Source organism: Pantherophis guttatus, chromosome 1 (genome assembly GCF_059756535.1).
Source record: "Pantherophis guttatus breed Tessera chromosome 1, ASM5975653v1, whole genome shotgun sequence".
Taxonomy (NCBI): Eukaryota; Metazoa; Chordata; class Lepidosauria; order Squamata; family Colubridae; genus Pantherophis; species Pantherophis guttatus.
In genome coordinates, this window is record NC_142063.1 from 71,584,559 (window position 1) to 71,612,068 (window position 27,510).

The 27,510-nt window shown below is 40.9% G+C and overlaps 1 protein-coding gene and 1 long non-coding RNA gene across 7 annotated transcripts in view; one reads left to right on the forward strand and one right to left on the reverse strand.

Annotated features, from left to right (window-relative positions):
* RGS6 (regulator of G protein signaling 6) overlaps positions 1-20,230 on the reverse strand; it is a 250,971-nt gene extending 230,741 nt beyond the window's left edge. The window contains exons 1-2 of one of the 6 annotated variants that reach the window (XM_034417693.3): positions 19,821-20,226; positions 3,936-4,036 (exon numbers count right to left, since the gene is read on the reverse strand). In XM_034417693.3, the coding sequence (XP_034273584.2) occupies positions 3,936-4,036; positions 19,821-19,911 (192 nt within the window). In that variant the 5' untranslated portion in view covers positions 19,912-20,226. Of the gene's footprint in view, positions 1-3,935; positions 4,037-17,155; positions 18,535-19,563 lie in introns of those variants that run through there. The other 5 variants (XM_034417694.3, XM_034417695.3, XM_087882466.1 and 2 more) reach the window with 5 other exon arrangements.
* On the forward strand, positions 19,711-24,515 carry LOC117665608 (uncharacterized). Its single transcript, XR_004591416.3, has 2 exons — positions 19,711-19,835; positions 23,878-24,515. It is a non-coding gene; the product is annotated as an uncharacterized LOC117665608 (long non-coding RNA).
* Positions 24,516-27,510: the final 2,995 nt, after the last annotated feature.

The window sequence follows — 27,510 nt, forward strand, 5'->3', positions numbered from 1 at the left end:
AGATCAGTGGTTCTCAACCTGTGTGTCGGGACCCCTTTGGGGGTCGAACAACCCTTTCACAGGGGTCGCCTAAGACCATGGAAAACACATATTTTCAATGGTTTTAGGAATAATTTTATGGTTGGGGGTCACCACAACATGAGGAACTGTATTAAAGGGTCACGGCATTAGGAAGGTTGAGACCCACTGGACTAGATCATTCTTCTTCTATTTGTTCCCTTCCAGATATACTAGATTTCAATTCAAATCATTGATGAAATCCAGCATGGCATTTCATGGTTGCTGGAATATATAAGAGATTTGTCTTTCTATTTGTCTATTTGTCATAGGTGGCCAGTATGTCTGAAATGTTTACTTACTATTCCCAAAATGATTACTATGGGTGTTTAGGTAGAAAGTAAACATACAGTATGTTGTTGTGCCTAGCACAACATGTATGTGCTAGGCAACATGTGACAGCCTTTGGCAATACTCACCCACCCCAGTTTATCTACTTTTCTTAGCTTTTCTTAGGTAGGTAATCATATAAACAGAGCCTGTGATATCATTTATCATTTATTTTTTAAGAACAACTATGAGGCACAGATATTCTTGTGTAAGCAAGGATTTTAAACACTAGGGCATGGGACCCAGTGGTGGGTTGCAACTGGTTTAACAACCAGTTCTATGAGCGCTTGCTCGCAGCATTCAAAATAGAGCAATTTGAAGCTCAGCTGCTTACCTTCTAAGGCAGCCCTGGTCAGTAGAACAGCGGAGGCGCGGAAATCAGCTGTGCCGTGTGAATCAGCTGAGCCATAAAGAAGGAAATATAGGACAGGATAGGGCGGGGGTGGGTGAGCGTGGCCAGCTGATGGTCGGAACTACCAGTTCACTAGAACCGGTCTGAACCAGTAGCAGCCCACCATTGATAGGACCTAACAAATATTGAACAGACTTTAGGAGTCACTTTGGGGATGCAAAGTTTAACATACATGGAGGCCTTGAAGAGTTGGCCAAGACATTCATCTCTACAGGGAGGGCAAATGTGGGGCAGATAAAGAAGAAAAGGGGATAAAGAAATTCCCAAACTGCTCCTGATGCATTTTTTTTTTAACCAAAACAAGGTTTGTTACAGTAATCTATGGAGGATATGATTAATTCATTTTTCAAGGTAAGATGGAACCAATTGTTTAAATATGGAATCATGCTGTATTTTAAGTAAATACCATTTGAATCAATTTTAAGTAAATAACATTTGAATCCAATAACCAAAGACTAGTGAAACTCAGCAGTGCTTCCCCAATGTAAATTGGACTGAATACTGACTGGATTCAAGTACAATTTCCATTTGCAACCATTTGGATGAGCATGCATTGAAGAAGCATAATTTGTTCTATTGGCTTGCTTGTTTGTTTATTTATTAGATTTTTAATTCCGCTTTTATTACTTTATAAGTAACTCAAAGCATCGAACAAATATAATAGTCCTTCCTCCTCTTATTTTCCACACAACTACAACCTTGTAAGGTGGGTTGAGACTGACCCAAAGTCACCCAGCTGGCTTTCATGCCTAAGGCAGGACTAGAACTCACAGCCTACTGGTTTCTAGCCCAGCCTCTTAACCACTATACCAGACTGGCTCTCTTCATTCCATATTCCAAAATTCCATTTTTCATAGCTGTACAATATTATTGGAGAGATCAGTGTACTGGTTTCCAGGGAACCAATGATGGACTGGAGACAACCTTAGTAGAATGAGGAGCTGGTAAATGGATTGTTGCTTTGGAATTCCTCTCCAGGAAAGGACCAGGACTACCTCCAAGTGCGCCATACAGTGGCTCCCCATGAGAAGACTGTAAGACAGTGGCCTCCACTTGGTTTTAGATTGCTAGGAATCTGGGAAAAGTCACCTTTGCCGAAGCTGCAGTATGGAGCTTTTATGGAGACAGGGTTTACATACTTCCTTTCTTACTCACTATCCACTTGGACTGTTGTTGCTAGAGTATTTTTTAAAAAAATACTCTAGCAACAAATACTCTACCCTGGTGGCTCAGCAGACTAAAAGCATTGTGATTAACACCAGCTGTCTGCAATTACTCTAAGTTCGAATCTCACCAGGCTCAAGGTTGACTCAGTCTTCCATCCTTTCTAAGGTAGGTAAAATGAGGACCCAGTTTGTGGGGGCAATAAGCTGACTTTGTATAAATATACAAAAGTATGAAGGCTATTGATTAACTCATTGTAAGCTGCCCTGAGTCTCCAGAGAAGGGCGGCATATAAATCAAATTTTTAAAAAAATGTATTCAATGTTGGTGGTCTACTTTAACTTTCCGACAAATCCTAAATGAAGATTGGTCAATAAACCAAAGCAAAATTCAGATGTACTCCAGTTATAGCCATTCATTCAGCGACTGCTTAAAATTATGATGGCACTCAACAAAAGGATTTACAACCAGTCCTTAAATTTCTGGCCAATGCAGCAACCTTGCATTGGTCATGTGATTGCTGACCTTCTCCATCAGCTTCCCACAAGCAGAGTCAATGGGGACACTAATAGGTAGGTCACTAGATGCTTGGGTAAGTCTCCCCATGGCCTTTCCTCATTCACATGCATAGACCCACCAGTGTCTTCCTTCCCCAGTCTCCCTGGGCTAACATACTAGCAGGAACCCACCAGAACCATCCTTCCCTGGGCCTTCCTGCACTCACTCACATGCACACACCAGGACCCTACTTTCCAAGTCTCCTTGCGTATGTGCCTTACTGTAGCACAACCCCCAATTCATGCACAGTCTGTACCAGGCCTCATAAGACTTTCCTCACCCCTCTACCCCATGCTCCATATATGGGACATTCTCCACTTTCTGCTTAATGACAGATGTGTCTTGGGGTTACAACAGTGGTGGGTTGCTACCGGTTCTCCCCGGTTCTTGCGAACCGGTAGTGGAAATTTTGAGTAGTTCAGAGAACCGGTAAATACCACCTCTGCCTGGCCCCACCTCCAATCTATTTGCTGCGCCCCAAGACCCAGCTGATCGGCTAGAAGGAAAAAAATCAGGGCTTACTTGACAAAGAAGAGGGGGAAAAAAGACACCGTAGCTTTAAATTGAGAAGCCAAGAAGCCTCCCAACTGATCGGCTAGAACCGATCCACTCCTTGTAAACCGCTCAGTTGTGGTAGATTGGCAATTGAGGCCAAGCTGCCTGAAAGTGGTTTCCAATGCTCTCGGTGGTAGCAGAGCGGCAAAAAACTGTTTAAACTCTTGCCGCGGTGCTTCAAAGGGTCGCCCTACAGCTGATCAGTGGTAAAAGATAGTGTGTTGGTAGACCAGTGCACTCCAAAAACAAATAGGTAGACCTGTATGCTCCAAAAATAAATGGGTAGACTGGTAGGGCTCTGCAAGCAGTTAAAAGCCTGGTAGACCAGTACCTCTGCTAAATCCTAAAGAATTGTTTGGTCAAAAAACTCACAGTGACTCTGAGATAATCGAACAGACAATGGCTGAAAGCCAGATCAGCTAAAGATGTTTCTCTCAGGCCGACTGAGTTGAAACTGGGCCTGAGAGGAAGGAACAAGAGGTGTGCTCAAAAAACTATGACTCCCCTTGATGTGAGTCACATTGAGTTGACCACGCCTACCCAGTCACATGACCATCAATCCAGCCCACTGTCACATGACCATCAATCCACGCCCACAAAATAAGCCGCGCCCACAGAACCAGTAGTAAAAAAAATTAGAACCCACCACTGGGTTACAACAACAACTGGGACTATCTTGACTGCCGTTGTATCGCACTTTACAACTGCACCACTTTGCAACAGCAACCTCAGACCTAATTGTTGTCATAATTTGGGGGGCACATTTATTAACATGCAGGCTTTAAAAGAGTTAATGGTTCCTTAATCGTCTAGTTCAGAAGCTAGCATAGAAGTTACAAATGACACATGAATTTCTTACCTTTCGGTAAACAATCATATTTGGAGAACTCTCCTCTTGCTCCGTAGTATCCATATCACCAGATGCTTGGGCCATGATGAACACAATTCTTCTCAACCAGGCTGCAAAGACAAGAATAGTATGCAATAGTAAAATGTAAGAAAAGCAGCCTATAGAATGAATCCCAAAACCAAATACACAGATATAGCAAGCTCTTCAAAATAAAATGTGCTCACCTGCCTTATTCCTGAAATATATGTGCTCTGTCAACATATTCTATTATATGATGCCTGAAAGGATTTGATTGCTCTGATTGACAACTCAGTTGTAATCATTTTGTTATATGCTACCCAAGCAATAATAAGTTTGTGGACTCTGTTACAATATAGAGTTCTTTTCTTTTGCTTTTTTAAAACTCTTGGTCATCTTTTAGTGACAAAAAAACTCAAGTCCACATCCACACTGGGTTTTCCTGGGATTTTTCATAAGAATTCTGCTATTGTGGATGCTACCAGATCTCTGTGAAGATCAATGGACAACTTGGTGGAAGAAGCAAAAAAAAAAGAAAGAAAGAAAGAAAGAAAGAAAGAAAGAAAGAAAGAAAGAAAGAAAGAAAGAAAGAAAGAAAGAAAGAAAGAAAGAAAGAAAGAAATTTACTCAGTGGCAGCTTGTGCGGATATTCTAGGATACGCTCTTGCTCTGGAGGTCAGCAATGGCAGACATAACAAGCTGATTTAGTCAACAGCAAAAGTTGTGGAAGTAGTCAAAGCCTCACCTAATCTTTGTATCCCATGGTCAACTACAAATCAAAGCAATAGAAAGAACAAAAAGTGCAAGAATGGCAAAGAAGAGGTCTCAGCGGGGGCTCACGACTGTCAACTTTTTGGAAGGAGAAGACACTTAACCCAAACTCTCTTTTTAGCATTTATTTTATTCTCCAAGATAAAATCAAAGCACAAGGAGCTGATTAATGATAAGAGGAAGCCCTCTAGAAAGCAGCTTGGGAAAGAACCCAAGAACATCTCTTTTCCTTATATGCAGCCTGCCATTTTCTTCTACCTCACAAATATTTAACCATTTTGGTCAGAAATGTACGGTTCCCCTCTCTAGTCTCCCAGGAAGCACAGAGGTGGGAGGATGGTGACACAATATTAAGGGTGAGGATGCCATGTCACCAGCTCAAGTTTTATGACTGATTTTTCAATTTTATACCATGGTTCAGAAAAGGTATCACCAAGTCCAAGAAGCCATCCAGAGATTGACAAGCAGAAGGATGAAGACATTCTTCAGAAAACAGAAGTTTTTCTAGAAAAAGAGGACATAAATGTAGGAGCACTAAACTGTATTAAACTTACAATGAAACAATGAGACACCAAAAAGATTTTTTCTCCTAGACTGCATCACTAATAGCAATGAGTCCAATAATAAAAATATTTAAATATGCCAGGTGATTACATCCATGTATGACAAATAAAATAAAGAGGTATTGATGGAAAATTAAGAAAGTTAATAACAATTTGCATCTGCAACTCATGATCAATGAGACACCAATCTTTTAAAAGAGATTCAGAAAATTAAAATGTGATACCTTTAATGTGTGTTGTGGATAATTGGGCCGAAGATACTATCTCAGCTGCAATCAAGCATATAGGACGGTGTGCCACTCAATAATGAAGAAATGTAGCCTCTACTACTCCAATCAATAAGAGCTCTAATATCTTAACAATGAATCTATACTTCATCTCTTAGCACACTGAACTCACAATTATTTCATGGCATCATGCAGTCAGGCAATAAAATGAAAAAAAAACATTTCAGAAGGAGACATTGTGGAGGTTGCTCTGTGCCAGCGCATCCCAGGCCTGGCTAAATTACCCCCAATTGGGTAAAAGTGGTTTATCTTTGGGTAACAATACATGAACCCATTAATGGTTTTGCAAAGAAAATGACTGAGCTTAGGTCACACAGTCAGTGCAGAACGTTATTTGAAGAAAAGAAGATTTGACATCTTTACTGTTAACAATTCACAATGAACGTCCTGTTGTAGCTGGGGAGGCCATGATGCAATTATTGCTATTTCAAAGTTCCTGCACAGTGTGTGAAGTAGGATTTTTCACTCTTGCCTTTGTAACAAAACTGTTCTGCCCCAGGTACGGACCCCAAAGAACTCAGCACACACAAAGTCTGTACAAACTTTAGTTTACTAAATTAAATCAGTCTTTTTCAAACAAAGGCTGTTAATTAACTTTCTTAACAGCCTACAAGAATCCAAAGAATAAATAATCATAATCTTACTATGGTTGGCAGAAAGCCCAGAAGCAATTTGCAGAGAACTAAGATCAAGACACGAAGGAGAATGAAGTTGTACCCTGCAAATTGCCTTTGTCATCATCCTTCCTTAAATAGGCTAAGGGAGTGGCCAATTAGCCCCAATCCTCCCCTTACTCTCGAGGAGACCTCCTCCTGAGGAGCCACTCCTGCCTTTTGGCAGCTCTGCGCGCCCGCGCATCGACAAGAGACTCCTCCTCTTCTTCCTCTTCACTTATGGGAGCTTCTGGAGGTTCTGAAGGCCCTGGCTGAATCCCCACCTCTGGCACCACATCTTCTCCAGCCTCCTCATTGTTCGATTCGAGTGCCAGCTGCATAGGCTGCTGGCGCAGCACCACACCAGCCTCCTCGCTGTCAGAATCAGCTACTAGCTGCACAGGCCGCTGACCTTACTGTATGCTGAACTCCAAAAATGGTTTGGGGTAACCAAGGAAAAAGGTTGGAAAGTACTGCCATATGCCCTGGATTTAACCAAATATCATAGTGACAGTACAAAATGCTCAAATATATTGGTCACTGCTGAAAAAGATGGAAAGCAGGTTTTTCATTTCAAGGAAAAATCTTGTAAAAGTGACTCTACTAGCCGTGCTCCCAGTCAGCCATTTCTATTACATTACTGCTTAGGCAGAAATAGGTCCTCTTTCAATTATATAGAGAAGAAGCACAAAACAAAAATGCCCAATTAAATATTTAGCAATAGATGTTAATTCCCATACAATACAAAACCAACAAATTACTTCTATTCGAGAATATCAGAATGCAACATGTATTAAACTCTGTCATGACTGCATGCATGCCTAATTAGAGGAAGGGGAGAATGTAAAAGGGAACGTTTATTATTTTTGCTAAAAAGCAAAACCTTAGAAAAAGAAATCAATCCATAACCAATAATTGTTGCATCGTTTAGCTAGAAGATGCAAAAAATGAGACCTATTATTTTATGCCTGAAGATAAGGATGTTTAAATAAATCAGAGTACTTTTTCATGCAATCTTATACATGAATATTTATGAGACAGTTCCACTGTGTTCAATGGGACTTTCTCATAGCTTAGTATATCTAATTAATGAACTCAGTAAGACTTAATTTTGAGTAGACATAGAATTGTACTGGGTTATTTTAACACCCAGAAAACTATCACTAGCCAGTGATTTAGATTCAAAAGGCAAAAAGAGATTTGACGTGGACATTGGCCATACATGTACTGTTGGAAAGAGGTTAAAGCAAGTCTGTCCTCATCTAGGGTTTTGCAAATGGTAGACAATCCTGCAAAAAAATATGCATTTGTCTTAAAGTGTTACCAACAGGCACTATATGTACACCCAGACATGCTCCAAATCTCATTATGTCCTTCAAATCCAGATCTCAGCAAAACCCTATGAAGCACTTTAATTAAAAAAACAGGACATAAAAATGAGCTTGCAAATGAAGGTATAAACTACTCTTCAAATTCAACTGCCCTAACTATAGCAACTCATAACAAATTGCATTAAGAACTGGATGGAATTATGCAGAAAGATGCACATCTAATAGAGTACAAGAGGACTGCATTTATTATGATATATTCAATCAGGTAAAATATGCTTCTATCCATGGAAATATGGACTAAGGCAGTGGTGAAATCCAAATTTTTTTACTACTGGTTTTGTGGGAATGGCTTAGTGGGCGTGGCAGGGGAAAGATACTACAAAATCTCCATTCCCTCCCCACTCCTGGGGGAAGGATGTTGCAAAATCTCCATTCCCACCCCACTCTGGGGCCAGCCAGAGGTGGCATTTGTAGTTCTCCGAACTACTCAAAATTTCCACTACCGTTCTCCAGAACCTGTTAGAACCTGCTGGATTTCACCCTTGGACTAAGGTGAAAAAAGGGGGCTTGGAATATGCTCAAAACATATGCTAAATTGACAGGAGAGTTGGGGTAATTTGATAAAATATTTTCCTCCCAAAGATATTTCCTGCTTGAGTAACAGGTTTTGGAAACTGGGACTAAAGCTCAATTTCTATTATTAACATTCTATATGGACTCTTTCTGTAATATGAAGATTGTTCAAACCTGTCCAAATAAAAGAAGTGTTATAGATCAGAAGCAGCAGAACAAACAAATGATTATCCCAGCTCAAATTTCTCTACCATTTTGTTTTGTGGGAGCAGACTGGAATTACCACAACCCATCATAAAACAATACATGGGTAAAAAGCTGCTTCGAATGCTACTATTTCTGTATGTTTGGATGACAATTCTTCATCATCTTCACCTAGCAAGCCTGGAGAATGAGGAAAACTGTGCTGGTCCTGTAGAAGAGCATATGTCGTAAGATCCAGATGACTTCAACCCTGCTAATTTTTCATAATGGACTGAAGACTTGGTTTTCTTCCTGGGTATAGGCCAGCAGTGGGTTCCTCCCAGTTTGGCCGGTTCTCCCGAGCTGGTAGCGGTGACAATATGATGTCACCAAACCGGTTCTACCCCCCCCCCGCGCCCCCACCCCCCACGTTATTCTTACCTTTTATTTGGCCCCATCCCCAATCTATTGCTGCCTCCTGAGTCCCAGCTGATGGCTAGAGGGAAAAAAACTGTTTAAACTCTTGCTGCGGGGCTTCAAAGGGCCGCCCTACAGCTGATCAGTGTTAAAAGAAAACAAATGAGTAGATCAGTGCCTGCAAAAAATAAATGGGTAGATCGGTACAGCTCTGCAAGCAGTTAAAAGCCTGGTAGACCAGTACCTCTGCTAAATCCTAAATAATTGCCACATGACCATCAAGCCACGCCCACAAAATAAGCCACGCCCACAGAACCGGTAGTAAACAAATTTAGAACCCACCCCTGGTATAGGCCAATAGGTTAGGTGAGCCCTAAATATATGTGCTGTCCCAGGCATACAGTATATGTTTTAATTTGTGTTGGTTATTTGTTGCTGTATTAACTGGATATTACTCACCAGTATTGCATAGCCACTGGCAATACAACTGAATAAATGAATATACACATTTGTGCCCAACAGATTGGGAAGGACCATTTTTCATGTTTGCAAAGTTCACCTTCACATTCAAAGGATTATTATTAAAAGCAATATTTTATGGAAAAATTTTCTTTACCTGCCATGGTAGGTATCATAGAGTAATACAGTTGGAAGGGACATTGGAGGTCTTCTTGTATTGTGATGACCAGAACTGGATGTAATATTCAAAATGTGGCCTCACCAGTACAGCATAGAACAGTGCTCTATCACTTCCCATGATCTTGATGTTATCCCTCTGTTGATGCAGCCTAGGACTACGTTGGCTTTTTTGGCAGCTGCAGCACATTGCTGACTCATACGTAAGCAGTGTCCATCAGAACTCCTAGATCCATGTCACAATTTTGAGCTAGGTACTGCTTATCCTGTACCTGTGCATCTGATTTTTCCTTCCATAAATGTAGGTCCTTGCTTTTCTCATCACTGAATTACATCTTGTTGGATATTTTCCTCCAGCCAGAAACTTACTCCAAGTTTATTCATTGGATGAATGCCATGCTTTGGGCACTAAAAAAATATTATCCTAAAGGTTATTATCAACAATTCAAGATATATCCCAATGGCCCCATTTGAAATGACAGTGCACACCCTACTTTAATCCTCATCAGGTCTAAAAACAAAAATCAGCAACAGTGAAGCCCCCTTTATCGCTAGTGATCTCAAATGAACTTATCAGTGCATCTTACGATGACTGGTTTTATAGTTCTACACAACTCACCTGGAGAACCTAAGCAAGAGAGATTAGAATGCTTCCGATTGAAGTCACGAAGGTCTAACTACCAAGGATTCTAACAAGGAAGTTAATCCTCAGGGAATGATTATTCCAATTTGTCTGAATAACATTTTAAGCCATCTCTGAAGGACAAGAGGGAAATGACAATTATTTATAAGGGATATATTTCAGAAAGAATGGCTTGGTCAGGTGATATTAACAAGGATCTATAATTGAGTCCAATGGGACTCTATGGGATTGATTTCACCTACTTGTTTTTTCTGCAGCTAGTCTGTCTTCCCATGTTTTATCTCCAAGTCAGATCTTGGTCCATCTATCTATCTTAGTCCTCCTTAAGGTAAACTCGTTGGGGCTTCAATTAGGATCTTTCTCTGCATTCACCTGAATTATTAAAATAGTTATTTAAACCAATTGTGCTTCAATAGAATGCTAAAAAAAAAAGATTAATAAAAAGACCTCAAAATAAATAGAAGCGCAAAAACCTCAAAATTATACAAGAGCAAATATAACCTAATTTGCGAGCATATAAACACTAATTTGTAAACTTTAGGAAACAGGTGAGATTTCAAGTGTCCATCTTTAATATTTGTGTCCAAATGGTTATTTTCATTTACTCCAATAGGAATTGTTTTATGAACATATCTAAGACTGGAGACCAAACATAAGTAAAACACTACTTTGTGAGAGGCTTCTTTGTTAGTGTGTTAATTTTTCAGCCAATTCTATGTCCAATACTTTTCAGTTCCATTTATCCAAACCAATATATATTTTAATTTTGATTATTCTAATTTTCTGCTAGAACTTTGTGAAATCTAACAAATAACCAAATTTAAATTAAGCAGTTGCGTTCTCTAACAGGAAAGAAACCTCTTCCTCTCTTTTATACAGCTAAAGAATTGCTATGTCACTATATTGCTTCAAGTCTAGTCAATTCTGCATTAAACCTATGGTTTATTTGTCATCTTATTCATTAATCTTCTATTTATGACTTCAGATACTGATGCTAAGGTGATGTTTATGCAGAGCATTGGGTAACAAGAGAAATGCCTAGCTTTTGTGTATTCACTATTATCTGTATGCTTCAAAATTATCTAACATATATACATATAGAGTAGTCAGAAGCAAATTTGTTTCCCAAAACTAAGCTTGATCATCAGTTACAAAAACAACTGCTAGAATGTTTATTCTTAACTGAATAAAATAAAATATTCAGTTGGAAAGGAACATACCTAACTCCCAAGCCTGGCTACAGATTTTATTTGACATGACAACTTGTCATTTCAAAATAGGACTTGAAGATTGGCTGATGTTGTGATTCTGACATTTGTAAGAAAACAGGACTGAGAATATTAGCTTTCCTGTACTCTATCCAGATTTTCAGTATCAGTTTGTAGCCTAATAGAATTGCAGTTCCTTATTTCTTGTGTGAAATCATCTTCCCTTGAGGAATCACTCCTGTTCCAGAAAATGAACTGATTTATCAATAGATATATGCTGTTGGTAAATTGTGATAGCCTTTTCTCCATCATTTGAAATAAGGCATACTAATAAGACTGTTATAGTATGCCTTATTTTAATTGTGATGCATCTGACATGAATAAACAAACAAACCATTTGAAATCTGAAATCAACTGAATCTTGACCTGATATGTAAAAACTGGGATTTGGTGGGGCAATGTTCCACAAAATTAAAATTAAATCCAAATCCAGAACAGGTTAATATTTGGAGAACAAGTTAATATATATAAAGGAATCTCAAAGTTCAGATGCAAAATATTTTGAAATATAAAGTCAGTGCTTCTTCTTACAATGCTTTCATTTAATATATTCATTAGAGATAAATCCATTAAATGACCTATAATTTTAATGCCCTGACCATAATAAAGTGACACTACACAAAGAACTTAGTCAACACTCACAACAGAGCAGTACATATATCAGCAATTTTATTGATCCTTGGGGGTTTTTTTCTATGCACAGAAAGCAAAAGACTCTTGTGAAATGTTTTGCCACCACATCAAAGTATCTTCATCTAATCTGAAGCTATTCAGTGCTCTATAAAAGAGCAAAATCACCTTCGCTTGAAAATATTTCCTATCATTATCATTAATCTTTAACATCTAGTATTAATAAGGAGAAAAAATATCTCCATCTCCTCTTTAACCTTTCAAAACTGGTACGATCAAAGAGAAAGAATGTGATCTTTTTGTAGTCCAGCCACACCGGATATTTATTATATCCAATACTTTTATACTTGCTATTTTTGGTTGTTGGGAGAGACAAGAACAAAACATCAGCATGATTTTGCTATGCATGTCCAGGTAGAATCTGGAGACAAGAATTCAGTATATCTTTGACAGGAGGTAAAATTGTTGATAGAACTCTGGAGGTTGTAGCAATATCAGAGGTAAAACAGCCTATATCAGTGTTGGCGAATCTTTTCGTCACCGAGTGCCGAAATAGGTGCGTGTGTGTCAGTGGTAAAATCTAAAATTTGTTACTACCGGTTCTGTGGGCATGGCTTGGTGGGGAGGTAATGTGACTGGGTGGGCATGGCCAATTTTTTTTTCCTTTTAAAACCATTTTTTCTACAACCTCTTCAGCAAAGAGGTTGTAAAAAAATTTTTTCAAAAGGCTGTGACGATCCCAGCTGAATTGCCTGATCGGCAGAGGCTTTTTTTTTTAAATGCCTCTGACGATCAGGCAACTCAGCTTGGATCGTCAGAGGCTTTTAAAAGAAAAAAAGCCTCTGGCAATCAGGCAACTCAGTTTGGATCGTCAGAGGCATTTAAAAGAAAAAAAGGTTTTTTTTCTTTTAAATGCCTCTGATGATCCCAGGTGAGCCGCGCGATCATCAGAGGCTTTTTTTTTTACTTTTAAAAGCATTTTTTCAGGCGATCCAGTTTGAACCGGGAGCATTTCACCCCTGGTGTGCGTGTGCGGGGGGGCGTAGCACTGGAAAACGAAAGAGCAGCTCCCTGGTGTGCATGCATGCATTGAGAAGCTGAGCTTCCGGTTTCCGGTGTGCACATGTGCATCTGTCACCTGGTCAGCTGGCCAGCGTGCATGCGCATGCCAGAAACCAGAAGCTCAGCTTCCCAGTGCACACATGTGCACCAGGGACCTGCTCTTCTGGTTTCCGGTGCTCCCACACACACAAAGACCAGCTGGCCAGCACGCATGTGTGCGCCAGAACCAGGAAAAGCAACAGGCGACAGCTGGCATGCCCAGAGAGATGGCTCTGTGTGCCACCTCCAACATGCATGCCATAGGTTCACCATCATGGGCCTATATAAAACTACAGCTTTACAATGCAGACATCAAAATCTGAACTTATCTTCCTGAGACACTGCTGAACCAGCATTTAATTTTTTTAAAGCAGTTGACCTGATTGTCAGGCCCTTTTCTCCTCCCTCAAATTAGCTTCCAGATGAATCTGTTGAATCTAAGCTGAAATGTAACTTGCATTTTCCCATTTTGAAATGTTACTGAGAAAGTAGCTGTCCACATGTCAGTGATCTTTCGCCAACAATTTCCACAAAATAACCAACCCAGCTATTACACTTCTCCTTTTCCTACCACTTGTCATCGAATATCTGATTCTTTAGTACCAGCACTAGATAACACAAGGAGGCTTGAAGCTAACTAATCTCTAGGGTTGTGGAAAAGCCCCTTTCTCAGTTCCAAGCACAGCGACTTGTTTACATTCTCCTGCCTTTTCCCCCAAGGAGTTTAAAGGCAGCATATACGGCTCTATCCTGTCCTCCTTGTTGTCATTGTATCCTCAGAGAAATCCTGTGGGGTAGTGTAGCTTATAATGCAACATCACCTATTGAATATCATAAACCTGAGGATCTCTATTCTTAATCCAGAAGTAAGCAGCCTCATTTGTGTGCTGTTGTTGTTTTGTTCCTAAAAATATTGTGAGAAATTGGTATGCTGCAAAGAAAGAGGCAGCCTCAAACTTATTGATGTAGCCTCTTAAGGCATAACAAAAAAAATGATGGAAGGTTGCAGCTCAGAGCTTTGCTCATTAATGTTTGTACCTGTTCAAAAAAAGTGGAGCAATGAAAATTTCCTGAGGATTAAAGAGTAAAGGAGACTTCCATCCATTTACTTCTAATAAACAAGAATTTTATAACCAGACATAACATTCATAGCACCTACTTCTTAAAGAGGCAAGAATCTCCTGGCTGCCTTTTTAACAGACCACCCGTCCACATGACCTCGGAAATTCATCTAGCCAACCCCCTCATTCTCTTCTCAGCCTTATTTCAAAATTCAACCACATTGGGTCACTTTGAAAGCCAAAATGTCTTCACATGTAAGACCTTAAATGATCTAGGTGTGCTGAGTGATACTTTGGAACGCAACATAGCGAACAGAAAAGGGCTGGTTTGAAGACCTCTAGTCTAGTCCAAGTAAAATAACATTATTTTATTTTCAGAAATAAAGCAATATGCATCCGAAATTTTGGACTTGCTATAGATGATATTATTTAAAGGCAACTTTCTGGCAAACTGATAAATATCTAAACCTCATCCACGTTTTCCATAAAAACACTAGACTGAGAGAGAGGCTATAGTTCTATCATTCCAGCTGTTCACCAATCCCAATATTCATAAAAGAAACACAGGAATAAGATATCGGATGATATACAATGTTTTCCACATAGTAGTACCTCAGTACTAATTGTTAATTGGCTTGTGGGGCGGGGAGGGGGGGAAGGGCATGAGTACCAAACAAATTTCTCCCATCAAGAATAATGTAAATAAATGTAATGTGTTGCCAAACCAAAGACAATGCACATTTTTCAAGCAATACATAAAAAGATAGATATCATTACTTTACATGAGAAATAAACCTAAAAATTAATAAATCATCAGATTAAATAAAATAAAACTTCACTTTGCCTGTATTGATAAGGGGAAAAAAATATGCAAAATATACAAAATGGCCACAAAAGCTAAGACAAAACTGCAAGGGGATGTGCACAGGGCAAGAGTTACAACATGTCTAACACGTGATCCTTTGTTTCAGCTGGAAAGGATAACAAATCATGCAGTAACTGACACCAACAAATCCTACCTTGTGCATTAAGTACCAAACAAAAGATGAGTACGGGGACAAAGTTTTTTCATCAAAATGCATCAAATACCAAATTTGATGAGTTTCAAAGCAGTCAAGTACCAAAGTGTGACTGTACTGTTGCAAATTGTACTTCTTAGGAACAGGCAATGTTTTTTTAAAATGCAATTTGTTGGAAACTTTATTTCAATATTGATCAGGTTTCCAAGTATCTATGCCTGATTTGGAAAGCTTGTGAAGTACAAAATGTTTCAGTCAAGGATGGGCAAGATGTAACCATCCAGGTATTATTGTACACTAACTTCTACCAAACATTGACCACTTATAAAGATGAAGAGAATGGTGGTCTTCTCTAATCAAGATTATTATGCTCCAATTCTTACTTATTCTTCCTGGTTTTCTGTCTGAAGTGACAGTGCCCCTATTCCATTCTGGGCATGAAATTATTAGATGTCAAAGTAAGACCTGGAAGACAGTGATTCAATTCCCCATCTAACCATGGAACGCTACTGCTTTTGGACTATTATAGAGTTGCTTTGTAGACTAATATTGATAGGGTATAAATTTAATAAATAAATAAATTCTACACTTACAATTTCTTAATCAAGTCTGTTTCACAGGAGTGTTGGGAAGATAAAATTGAGGGGGAAATTCTATTTGTCTTGAGCTTCTAGAAGAAAGCCTAGATCTAAATAAAACAGACAAACAATAGTATTTATTTTAAATTCAGGTTTAAATTGTTTCATATTTGCTCATTGAGAATGTAATTGTGGCGTGCCTTTCAACATTTTTGCCATACGCTAAATAAATAAATAAATAAATAAATCAGAGTTAAATGTTTGTATGCCTAGGTGTCTCTATGGAATAGTACTGGGTGCCTATATTCCTTGCTGTGCCTGTGCATCTTGTGTTGGTGATTTTATTCTCAACCACAGCATAATAATACTGGGCCAAGAGTTACTTTAACATACCCATCAAATCAGAATAATGCATCATCTACTCCATCAAGGATGATGCCTCCTGCTGCTCCCAGAACAGTTTGTAAAAGGGAAAAGTCATGGTTGGCAAAAATCAGTCTACCACACTACAGAAAAACCAAAACAGAGGTACCCAGCATGAAATTGCTTGCACTTATATAAAAAGCTTTCCTCATCAAAGCCTAAATAGATAAATAAACAAATAAACAAATAAATAACTGTCTCATCCATCCAAAGAGTTCAGCTAGAGATCAGGTTTTTGCACTGCAGTCAGCAGACAGATCCAACACTTAGTGGGTTGTTCCATAAGAGACAAAAGAAAAGTGGATCACTCTTGCAAGGAGACTCTCAAATGGTTTTCTTTTTCTGTGTTCGCATTACCACTGCACACTCGTTATTTTTTCACGTGGAAGAAAAGGAGGGGGGAAAGATTTTTTTTAAAAAAAGTTGATTTGAGTGAAAATATCATTTAATTTTTTTAAAAAAATTAACTGAAGATTCTATAGAAATTGCCGGGGAGGGGGGGGTTAGTGTCATTTCAAATATTATGCTGACCAACAGGTAAAGGGAAGCAGGTGAATGGAAATACTGAAGAGAGGCTCTCGGGTTCCTAAAGTTCCTCCCAACTGAGCCCTTTCTGTTTCAGCTCTCCCCATCTCTTACACACTGAAACCAGTATTTCCCAGTCTTTGTAACAAGGCAGAGACTATTCTCCTCAACTATTCTGCTCCATCTTACCCATCAATTCCCTGTAAATTAGATCAATCATTTCCCCAGTTCTCAGGATTCTGAGAGAAATTCAACAGAGAGAAGGTCATAACTCCTTGACATTAAGTATGATTACTTTTTTATTTGTTCCTTCAACCTATATAGCTGCCCAATTTACAGTGATTCTGGGTGGTAAATTAAAGTTAAAAACAACCATAAAGACAATACATATCAAAACAAAAGCAAGCAAAACCTGGTGAGCAAGGTGATTGACTCATATACTTCTATTCCTTCTAGAGTGGAGATGAAAATATGCAAAGAAAACACTGAAGCTGCAATCCAAACAACACTTTGTGTGATAAATATAGTGGAAACAGAGATTTCAATTACCCTTGTTTCAGTGGTGGGATTCAGCCAGTTCGCACCACTTCGGGAGAACCGGTTGTTAACTTTCTGAGCAGTTTGGCAAACTGGTTGTTGGAAGAAATCATTAGGGCAGAGAACCAGATGTTAAATTACTTGAATCTCACCAATGCCTTGTTTAATTTCAGACGGCATTCACCAGACTGAAGAGGGTCTACTCAGCAACCATGTATTTGTGGTTCATCAATAAACCTGTAACAACCTTCCCCTTTTTGCATTTTATTCAAGAAGCAGAAACAACTCCACCCGTCAATCACAGCCAGGGATTGGTGTCACCTTGATAAGTGACAAAGGCGACTTCTGAATAAATGAGTTTAGGAAGAATCAATGTAGCTATTATCTCGGAAGGGCTGTAACAAAATTCCAATAAGGAACCTGTTCAGCTGTTGTCTAAAGCAACAATTAAAACAACTGTTCTTTCCTTTCCAATCCCAGTTCCTACTGTTTTAACACATGCATCTCCCATAGTTCAGAGAGGTGAGGTACCTGAAATTGCTCTGAACCTGCTTTTATGGACTGACAGCAGCTTTCATGAGCTAATCACAGATTACTACAAGAACGAACACTTTCTTCACATCTAGTTGTAGATATACACACAAGGAGACGAACAAAACCTATACATTCAAGCTTCTTTTCCAACTCATGGGCTCCTTTGTGAGCACATACGGTGCAGATAAATAAGAGGCAATTTAATCCACAGCCCTGTGGATTAAGCAAACATGGATCCTATTTTTCTGGACACATTTTTCTCCTTTTTTGACTGCTTGTTGAAACTCTGCACAACATAATGCGTTCATTGCCAAGACCTTCTTAGAAGACACTTGTGAAAACATTATTACTGTGAAATATTATAGCCGAGGTGTTCTGTTGGTTGTAGAGGGACATGGTTGGAAGCGTGTTTCTTAGTGTAGTCTAAGTAAGAGAGATGATTAGCCTGCATCCATTTCCTTTTGTTTCCTGGCCCCGTCAAGCAATCGGTTGCCTAAAATGCTGACCCAGCCCTGTTTCCACTCTGGGCTACAGAAGATCCCAATGTGCCACTGAGCCAGGTCCCAATTGCTTTTCGTTGCGTTCTCCTTTTGGCTGCGAAGCTAGTTTCAAATCAAGCCAGTTCTCCGGCTCTACCCAAAAGTGACCTGGGTCTTGAACTGCCCACCCCGCTTTCGAAAGCCACGATTAACAACCGTGGCCTAAACCCCGCAGTAACGTCGTCCATTCATTCGAACGACCCGTCGATCGTCAACTTCGACCGATCCAACTCTTTTTATCCACCGCACGGCTGGCGTAGCAACGAGGGAGGATCACAACCCCGCCGCCCGGCAACGTTGCTCTCGCCCTTCGCCCGACAGGTTGCTTAGCGATTGTCCTAGGGAGCTCGCCGCCACCCTCGCCTCGAAGCCTGGCTTCCCGGCAAGCCCCGAAGGCGTTTCTTCACCGGACCCAGGAACAAACTCTCTCCGCCGTTTCGGCTGCAGCCACCACCCACCCCCAACCCCCCCACCCCCGGCAAGCAGGAGGCAGGCAGGGCTGCTGCCGCCCCCCTCAGCCGAGCTCATGAAGCCAGGTAGGCACTTTTGCCTCCCCTCCTTAGGATGCCTATGAATAGGGCAAAACGGGAAGGGGGCGCAGGGGATGTTTATTTTATTTTATTGGAGCGACTTCTTTTCCCCCAGCTTTTCCGAAAGGAATTTGCACCCCCGGGAACGACGGTGGGCTCAGAAGACAGGCCAGACCGTCTCATCGGGTCTCCAGGAAGGGGGAAAGAAAGCGCAAGAGACGGGAGAGAGAAGGAGAGAGGGAGAGGGGGGGAAGGAGAGGAGAGAGAGAGGGAGAGAGGGGGGAAAGGAGAGGGAGGGAGGGAGGGAAAGAGAGGGAGGAGAAGGGGGAAGGAGAGGAAGGGAGAGAGGGAAGGAGAGGGAGAGAGGGGGGAAGGAGAGGGAAGGAGAGAGAGGGAGAGAGAGGGGGAAAGGAGAGGGGGAAAGGAGAGGGGGAAAGGAGAGGGAGGTAGGGAGTGAAAGAGAGGGAGGAGAAGGGGGAAGGAGAGGAAGGGAGGGAGGGAAGGAGAGAGGGAGAGAGGGGGAAGGAGAGGGAGGGAGAGAGAGAGGGAGAGAGGGGGAAAGGAGAGGGGGAAAGGAGAGGGAGGGAGGGAAAGAGAGGGAGGAGAAGGGGGAAGGAGAGGAAGGGAGGGAGGGAAGGAGAGAGGGAGAGAGGGGGAAGGAGAGGGAGGGAGTGAAAGAGAGGGAGGAGAGGGGGGAAGGAGAGGAAGGGAGGGAAGGAGAGAGGGAGAGAAAGAGGGAAGGAGAGAGGGGGAGAGAGAGAGAGAGAGAGAGACCATGCAATATCGAGGCATGCCGTTGCAGGGCAACTGCGATTACCTTAGCAACCGAGGCTCGGCGATGGGTCCCCTTCTGCTTTTAGATTTCGGCTGGGCGGCAGAGTCCAGCCTGGCGCATGGCCGGCCGGGTGGGCTGCGGTGATGGATGGGGGGGGGGAGAGAAACCAGCGCGGAGAAAGCGGGCGGAATGCAAAGAGCCTCCTCGTAGCTTCTGCGGGGCTCTCTGTCGCTCTCCACCCCCCACCCCCCCCCGCGCCGCCTCCTCAAGACACGCTCGGTCTGCTTGGACGCGCCTACCGGCGGACAAACGAGGTAAGTCAGGGATGCGGCGGGGGGCTCCGTCGCTCCAAGGTGGACCCTGAAGGACTGGAGGGAGCCAGAAGAACATGCTCCGGGGGTCCCGGCTTTCCGCTGCCCGCCGTCTCTCTCTCTCCCCCCATTCACTCTCCGACCCCGGGGCACATAACTCTCCCGTCGCCTTCGGGGAGCCGCAACAAGGAAGCAGTCGGGGCTTCGGGCGGACTGAGAGGCGGACACCGAAGGCGAAGCGAAGTCCGAGCTTTTCTCCCTGGCGAAGCAGCTTGACTGCAGTAGCAGCAGCTCCCTCTGCAGGCCGCGGTGGGGGATTGCGCCGCTTGTTTGCTTCCACCTGGAGACGGACGGGGCGAGCGGCTCAGCGGGCGAGCGCTTTGGCCTTATAAGGAACCGCCTTAGCCAGCGGTTCCTCCGGAGTCGCGTCCTCGGTTAATGTAGATTTCCGCAGCTTTGCTTGCGTGGAGGCAGGGCCGGATTTTCCTATAGGCTAACTAGGCTTCAGCCTAGGGCCTCAAGATCAAGAGGGGCCTACATTCCCTACATTCAAATTGTTTGCAAAATTAAAATTACACTTTCACTATAGGTGAAAGGGCCTCATAAGTGGAATAGCCTAGGGCCTCTGTTCATCTAAATCCGGCCCTGCGTGGAGGAAGCCGATGGTCTCGCGTTCTGCAAATGGCTGGGAGGGAGGCGGAAGCTCTCGCCAGTGGCTGCACTGACGTACAGGCCTGGCAACTTGTGAGCTGGGAGTTATGGGACGGTCGTCTAAGGTGCTTGGGGTGGGTGGGGGTGTGGAGTTGGGGAAGGTGCAAAAATGGCAGCCTTTGAACTTCCATCGGAGCAAGCCGGGCTTACTAATCAGTGTGGAAAGTTCAATATTTTCCAATATTGGTGGCGCAGCAGACTAAAGGGCTGTTAAGTAACACCAGCTGCCTGCAATTACTGCAAGTTCAAATCTCACCAGGCTCAAGGTTGACTCAGCCTTCCATCCTTTCGAGGTAGATAAAATGAGGACCTGGATTGTGGGGGCAATAAGCTGACTTTGTATAAAAAAGAACACCACTTAGGGGGCCTCAAAAGCCCTACTAAGCAGGTATATACAGAAGTATGAAGGCTATTGCTTAATGCATTGTAAGACGCCCTGAGTCTCTGGAGAAGGGCGGCATATAAATCGAACCAATAAATAAATAAATAAAATATTTAATCCTCCTATATTTACCTCAACAACAACCCTGTGAGGTAGATTGGGCTGAGAGAGAGAGTGACTGGCCCAAAGTCACCCAACTCGCTTTCAGGCTTAGGACTAGCACTTCCAGTGTCCCAGTTTCTAACCCGCTGCCTTAACCACTAGACCACACTCGCTCCGTAGGCCAGTGATGATCTATCAATCCACTGATCTGAATGAAGCCAAATGTGGCTTTTCCATGATTAAGCAAATCTGTTAAGGGGAAAAGATGGAATTGCTTTTGATTGTGCTACGAGTCTTGATGGTAGAAGCACGGTGGGTGCTTTCCTTACTTGAGGGACGTTTAATGTCCTCTACTTGAAAGAATTTGCAGAAGAAATAAATTTGCTTGAAGAAATCCTGCAGGCAAAGCTGGCAGCTTGTTTCACTGTTATCGTGAACAGGCTTGTCTTGAAGATTGACAGTCATCTTTGTTTTAGAGAAGTAGATTCAAGGTGATTGAACAGTGGATCTGTCTTTTAGGGCAGATCTATCTGAGGAAGAAAAACACTCAATCCTGGGAAGTGAAGAGAGAGATTTTAAAAGGACATTAAGGTTCTTCTTGGTAGATGCTAAAGTTATCAGGTAGCTTAAAGAAATTCTTCACAATCTAAAAGCCAGGAATGAATTACAGGTAATCCTCATTTTACGACCTCAGTTGGGACCAGAATTTCCATTGCTAAGCAAGGTGGTTGTTAAGTGAGTTGTGCCCAATTTTACAATCAATAGTTGTTAAGCGAATCACTGCAGTTGTTAAGTGAATCTGACTTCCCCTGTTGATTTTGGTTGTCACAATCACATGACTCTGGGATGCTGCAATCATTGTAAATGCCTCCTGGTTGCCAAGCGGCTGGAGTTTGACCCCATGATCATGGGGATGCTATGACAATTAAAGGGGTGAGGACTTGTATGCCATTTTTTTCAATGCTGTTGTACCTTTGAATGGTCGCTAAACAAATAGTTGTAAGTAGAAGACTACCTGTGTGATTTTTACATGGGGAGAAACGTAAATCACAGGATTCAGACCTTGCAGTGGCTTTAAACTCCATTTTGCAACCTGTACTGAAACCTGTTCTTTCAGATGGGCTGCCCAGAAACTAGCGAACACAAAATGTTCCGTGCAGTTCTTCATTTGCAAGGACACTGAAGTCTGTTGGACAAAAGTACGGATTCTTACTATCCTATATTCATTATTAACAAATGTGAGCAAATATATGTTTTACATTTGAGTCAGATTCATAAATTTGGAAAGGATTTGCTAAAATACCTTTGATAGGTTATTCAGCCTCTTTTTGAAGAGCTCTAATGGAGGAGAACATACTATTGCATAAACATCCTTTCCTACCAGTTAACCATGAAAATTACAATTAGTAATCATTTATCTAAGCTGAAATCTGTACTTTTGACCCATTTCTTCTTGTCTTGTTCCCCCAAGATTACAGAGAATAACTTCTCTGTGATACTAGTTTAGATATCTAAAAACTGATAGTATACCTTTCCACAGTCTTCTATATGCTGAACATACCTAAATATTGTAACTTTCTTATAGGACTTGGTTTCCAATCCCTTCAACATCTTAGTAGTCCTCCTCTGAACATGATCCAGTTTGTTAATATCTTGTGTTCATCAGAACTGGAAACAATATTGAAGGGAAAGTGACCAAGGCAGACTAAAATGATAAATCCTTTACATCATCCCATCAAATATTCTTCCAACCTAGGCTTTCCCAACAGAATAAAAATACTATAAAGGGGGCATTAGACAGCAATCCGAGGATATTTTTTTTTTACTTTAGATCTATTATTTATTTATTTATTTGGAAAATTTATATGCCTGCTCATTTTAAGTTCATAGTTCTGGGCAACAAGACGATATAAAACCATAATACATTACAAGGAAGGAAATGTAGGAATTATTGGATGATAATGATTTTTTTAATCCTTTCCCATGTCAAAGGATAGCAATAGTGATAGTACTTATATACCGCTTCATAGTGCTTTACAGCCCTCTCTAAGCGGTTTACAGAGTCAGCATATTGCCCCAAACAATTTGGGTCCTCATTTTACCCACTTTGGAAGGATGGAAGGCTGAGTCAACCTTGAGCCGGTCAGGATCAAACTGCTAGCAGTTGGCAAAGTTTGCCTGCAATACTACATTCTAACCACTGTACCATCACAACAAAGGATAGATACCATCTGTCTTGCTACCCACTGGGAATTTACAACATCTAGTCACATCTTAATCTGTATTAGTGACATTTTGAGTATCAAATATACATAAGGTATTGGAGGCGATCACTGTATCAAATAGATAAAAAAACCCATCACTACTTTATAAATATTTGTAATTGTTAAATCAGTTTGAGATATATAATTTAAAAATGAAGCAGAACAAGGATTTAGAGATCTCCATTTTTCTATACAATGGGAAATTGTCTTAAGCATCTATAGCAAACATTTTCATAGATCTTAGATTTCAGCTTAGCCAACAAAAACATTTTGAACCATTGGGTAAATCGTGCTTGATACAATGAGATAAAGGTGAGAATTATACTATGGATTCTTGGTGCTCTCTGGGCTTGATTGTTTTCTTGCAACCAAGCCCAGAGAGCAGGAAGGACCCACAGTTCAACCATGAGCTACAAATACTCTTTTCTGTTGTTAATATTTCATTAAAACATGTTTTTTCTGATATCCTAAAGTTTTTCATTTACACATATTAATTTCATTTTAAGACAGGGTTTAATGTATATGCCTATTACATGGAAATTTACTGCTGAGAGACATAAATTCTCCGTATGCTTCTTTTTCCTAGGAGGCATGGTCCTTCAATGTTGTGACAATAAATTTATGGACCAGTTACTCAATGGTTTGAAGATCTGGTGTTACTGGTGAAGATGAAGATGTTCCTTACAGATATACATTAGGTATGGGCTGTAACAAGACATAGTCATTCCAAAAGTTATATAAAGCATTTGTCAACTTTGAACTGAACCTGGCTACAGTCATCTTTCTGCTCCTCAGTTGCCACAAGAAGGGGAAGGGGGTTGGAATGCATTACTGGACACAACAAAGAAGTTTCTCATGAGAACCAAGGTCATCTCTACTGGCAACAGATAAGATTGGAGAAGGAGTGCCTGAAGAGCCCGCCAATTAACCCAATTGGCCAGTGTGACCTGTGACCCTTGGGGATGGGGTTTATTTCCTAGTTTAATTATATTAAAACTGCAGGAAAGATTTAGATTTGGTTTTCCATTCAAGCTGCACTGATATGATGTACTCATTAAAGAAGACCTTTGAGAAGAAGCCAAGTTTCAAGAGTTCTGATTTGCTTGGGTTTGTTAGTCAGAGCCTTGACTAACCATTATTGACATGTCATACCTATATGGGAAACTACACAAAGTAGCCTCACAGGGAGATGGGCAGCAAATAAATTTAACAAATAAGTATCTATATTGTGTGTTTTGCTTTTCTTATTTTTCAATTCTGTTTGAATAAAAAGAAAGGAAACAGGCACACAGAGCCGGAGAACTCCCTGAATTGATGAACAAGAAAGAATCACCTTAAGCACAAGGATGCTTAAGGCCCCAGTCACTCCTAAATTCCAGGAAGTGACAAATTTCTTTGGATCTTGGGAAATTCACCAGGTAACCTCTGAAAATCAAAAGGCTGTAATATTAGACTCCTGCAGTGGTTCAATCAAATAGATCCATGCCCCATGGTGTAGTAGAGGGCTGTTCCATAGGTGTAATAAACTGCCCTGACTATAATAAAGGAAAGACTTTAATGGTCCCCAGCTTCAGATTGCATCTACCCCAAGGCAAAAATTACTTCTTACGTGTGGCTAATTGCTAGCCTTATTCTGTATAATTCCCCACCTGACCCCTATAGTACCGTTAAGTTCCCAGAAAAGAGCTTTAGAAACCCATTTGCTGAGACATATTTTAATCTGATTTTTAAAAGACTCTTAATTTATTAAGTCCCTTTGCAATATTGGGAAAGTCACATAAATATCAGATACCTCAGTCTACTCTAGACTGATACAGAAAGAGGAGTGAGCTGTAGGAGAGTCTCAAAATAATAGTACATAATAAATCCATCCTATATTAAAACCCAACATAAAACCCAATATAACCCAATTGTTATATTCTTTCAAGATGCAGTGGCTTTACTGCTCAGATATAATAGTAAAAAAAAAAAAAAACCCTCACCTTTCCATCACACAGCAAGATAATGTGTCATATTAGTTCTGGCAATATTCAAGTTTGATTTATTTTTCTTGAAAAATTTAATGTCATATACTGTACATGTTTTTTTTTAAAAAAAGGAAAATCGGTAAATTACCTGCAAAAGGAGGTAATATCTTCTTTCTAAAACAGCCTGTACAGGCTCAAAACACATTTATCATCACATGTTTCTGAGCCTTGCAGTCATGCATCCAATTTTATTTCCTGCTTTTCTGCACATATCCTGGAGATTTAAGAGAAGGATTGTAAAGGAGACAAGGCAAAGAGTGAAATAAATTTGTTGAAAGAAGGGCATGAATTAATTTGTCCTACCGTTTTCTGACAGGATCTGAATTAATTTGTCCTATCAAAGCCAGCAGGACCAGCCTGTTGGTAGGGGCTGGGCGGGCCCAAGCCAGAGATAACTGGGACTTGGATGGGTCCTCTCTTAGCAACTAGGGGATTTGGTTAATGACAGCAACTGACAGTGCCAATATTGTTGTCACTAAATGATGTAATCTTGTGTCATTATACTTTACAACCATATCACTTAGTGATAGAGATTCCAATCCTAATTACCGTCATAACTCAAGGACTATCTGTATATGCAAAGCCTTTCATACTTCCTGCCTTTGTTTTGCATTAAATCATTTTGTAGTATTCAGTGTCCATATCAAAAAAATTGCATGCATAGGAGTGTTTGACCAGTTGAATGATGATTGGTCGCTGATCCAAAGTATAATTTTGGAAATATAGGAAGCTTGTGGGAATATAAACTTGTTTATTTAAAGTTGCTTGCTTATTCGCTTGCTTCCTTGCTTAAAAAAATCCCTCACATTTAGCGTTCTAAATATTTGTTTCCTGTGACTAAAACTACATTTCTTTGGCCAAGGAAAAGATGCTGTTGAAAGTGATAGAAATAAAGTTACAGATATATATTTTTAATTCCATCAAGTATATTTAGAGCATTTAATGACCAGCTACCAGATCATCTTTTGTATTTATGTAGAGAATTTTTAGAAGCATTTTATATAACATTGTCAATTGCATTTAAATGTCAGTTCAGATAACACAGGACTTGTTATTGTGCTATAAATTTAGAACCTCAAATGCCTCAACCTCTTTGCAGAAGGTCTGCTTATTTTGTAAATATTTAATACCTCTACTTAGGCAATGAATTGATTAGTAAGGATAAAAACTTTACAAGCAGAATAAAGATTGTTCTTACACAATGCAGAGTCAAATGCCATTTGGAGAAATACCAACAATGTTTTCTATACCGTTTTGTTCTCTTTTTCTGCTTAGGTTTTAGCATATTAAAAAAACAAATCATGAAATTTCATGATACAGGTAGCCTTCGACAATTAGAATCAGAATTCTTAGCAAGGTGGTTGCTAAGTGAATCATGACTTGATTTTAGGACCTTTTTTTACCATAGTTGTTAGGTGAATCATGGGGTTGTGAAGCAAATTCAGCTGGTTGCCAAGTGATAAAATTTTGATCACAGGATCATGGGGATGCAGCAACAATTGTAAGTTCAACGGCCGATTGTAAGCAGGGGTGAGCTGCTGGGGTTTGCAAGGTTTGGGAGACCCTCTAACTAAGATTCTGTGCAGTTCAGAGAACCCCCAAATCCCACTCCTGGCTGGCCCCGCCCACCCCACCCCTCCCAGGAGTCCCCACATGGCCCATTTTGGATTCAGGTAAGGGCAGGGCACACATAGAGGCTCAGGGAGGGCAAAAAACGGGTGTACCGGAAGTTTGGGAAGGCTGGAAATGGGCCCATTTCTGGCCTCCAAAGGGCCTCTGGAGCTTGGGGAGGCCATTTTCGCCCTCCCGGAGACTCGAGGAAAACCTCCAGAGCTCAGGGAGGGCAAAAACGCCCCCCTGCTGTGGTGCAGGAGGCCAGCTAGGCCACGCCCACCATGGCCACGCCCACCCAGCAACCAGGCAGAGAACCCCTTGCTAAAAATTTTGAAGCCCACCCCTGATTGTAAGTCAGTTTTCAGTGCCATTGTAACTTCAAACAGTCACTAAACAAATGGTTGTAAGTCAAGGACTACCTGTACTCTGGTGCCATATGCTGTACTCAAACAAATGGTTCATACTCCCCCCCCCTCCCATTTATAGCAGCGATAGAAAAAGATTTAAACATATAGATATGGTAGAATAGCCCTACCAAACCTTGGGCCAAATTAAACCTGGGCATTTAATTGTATTTA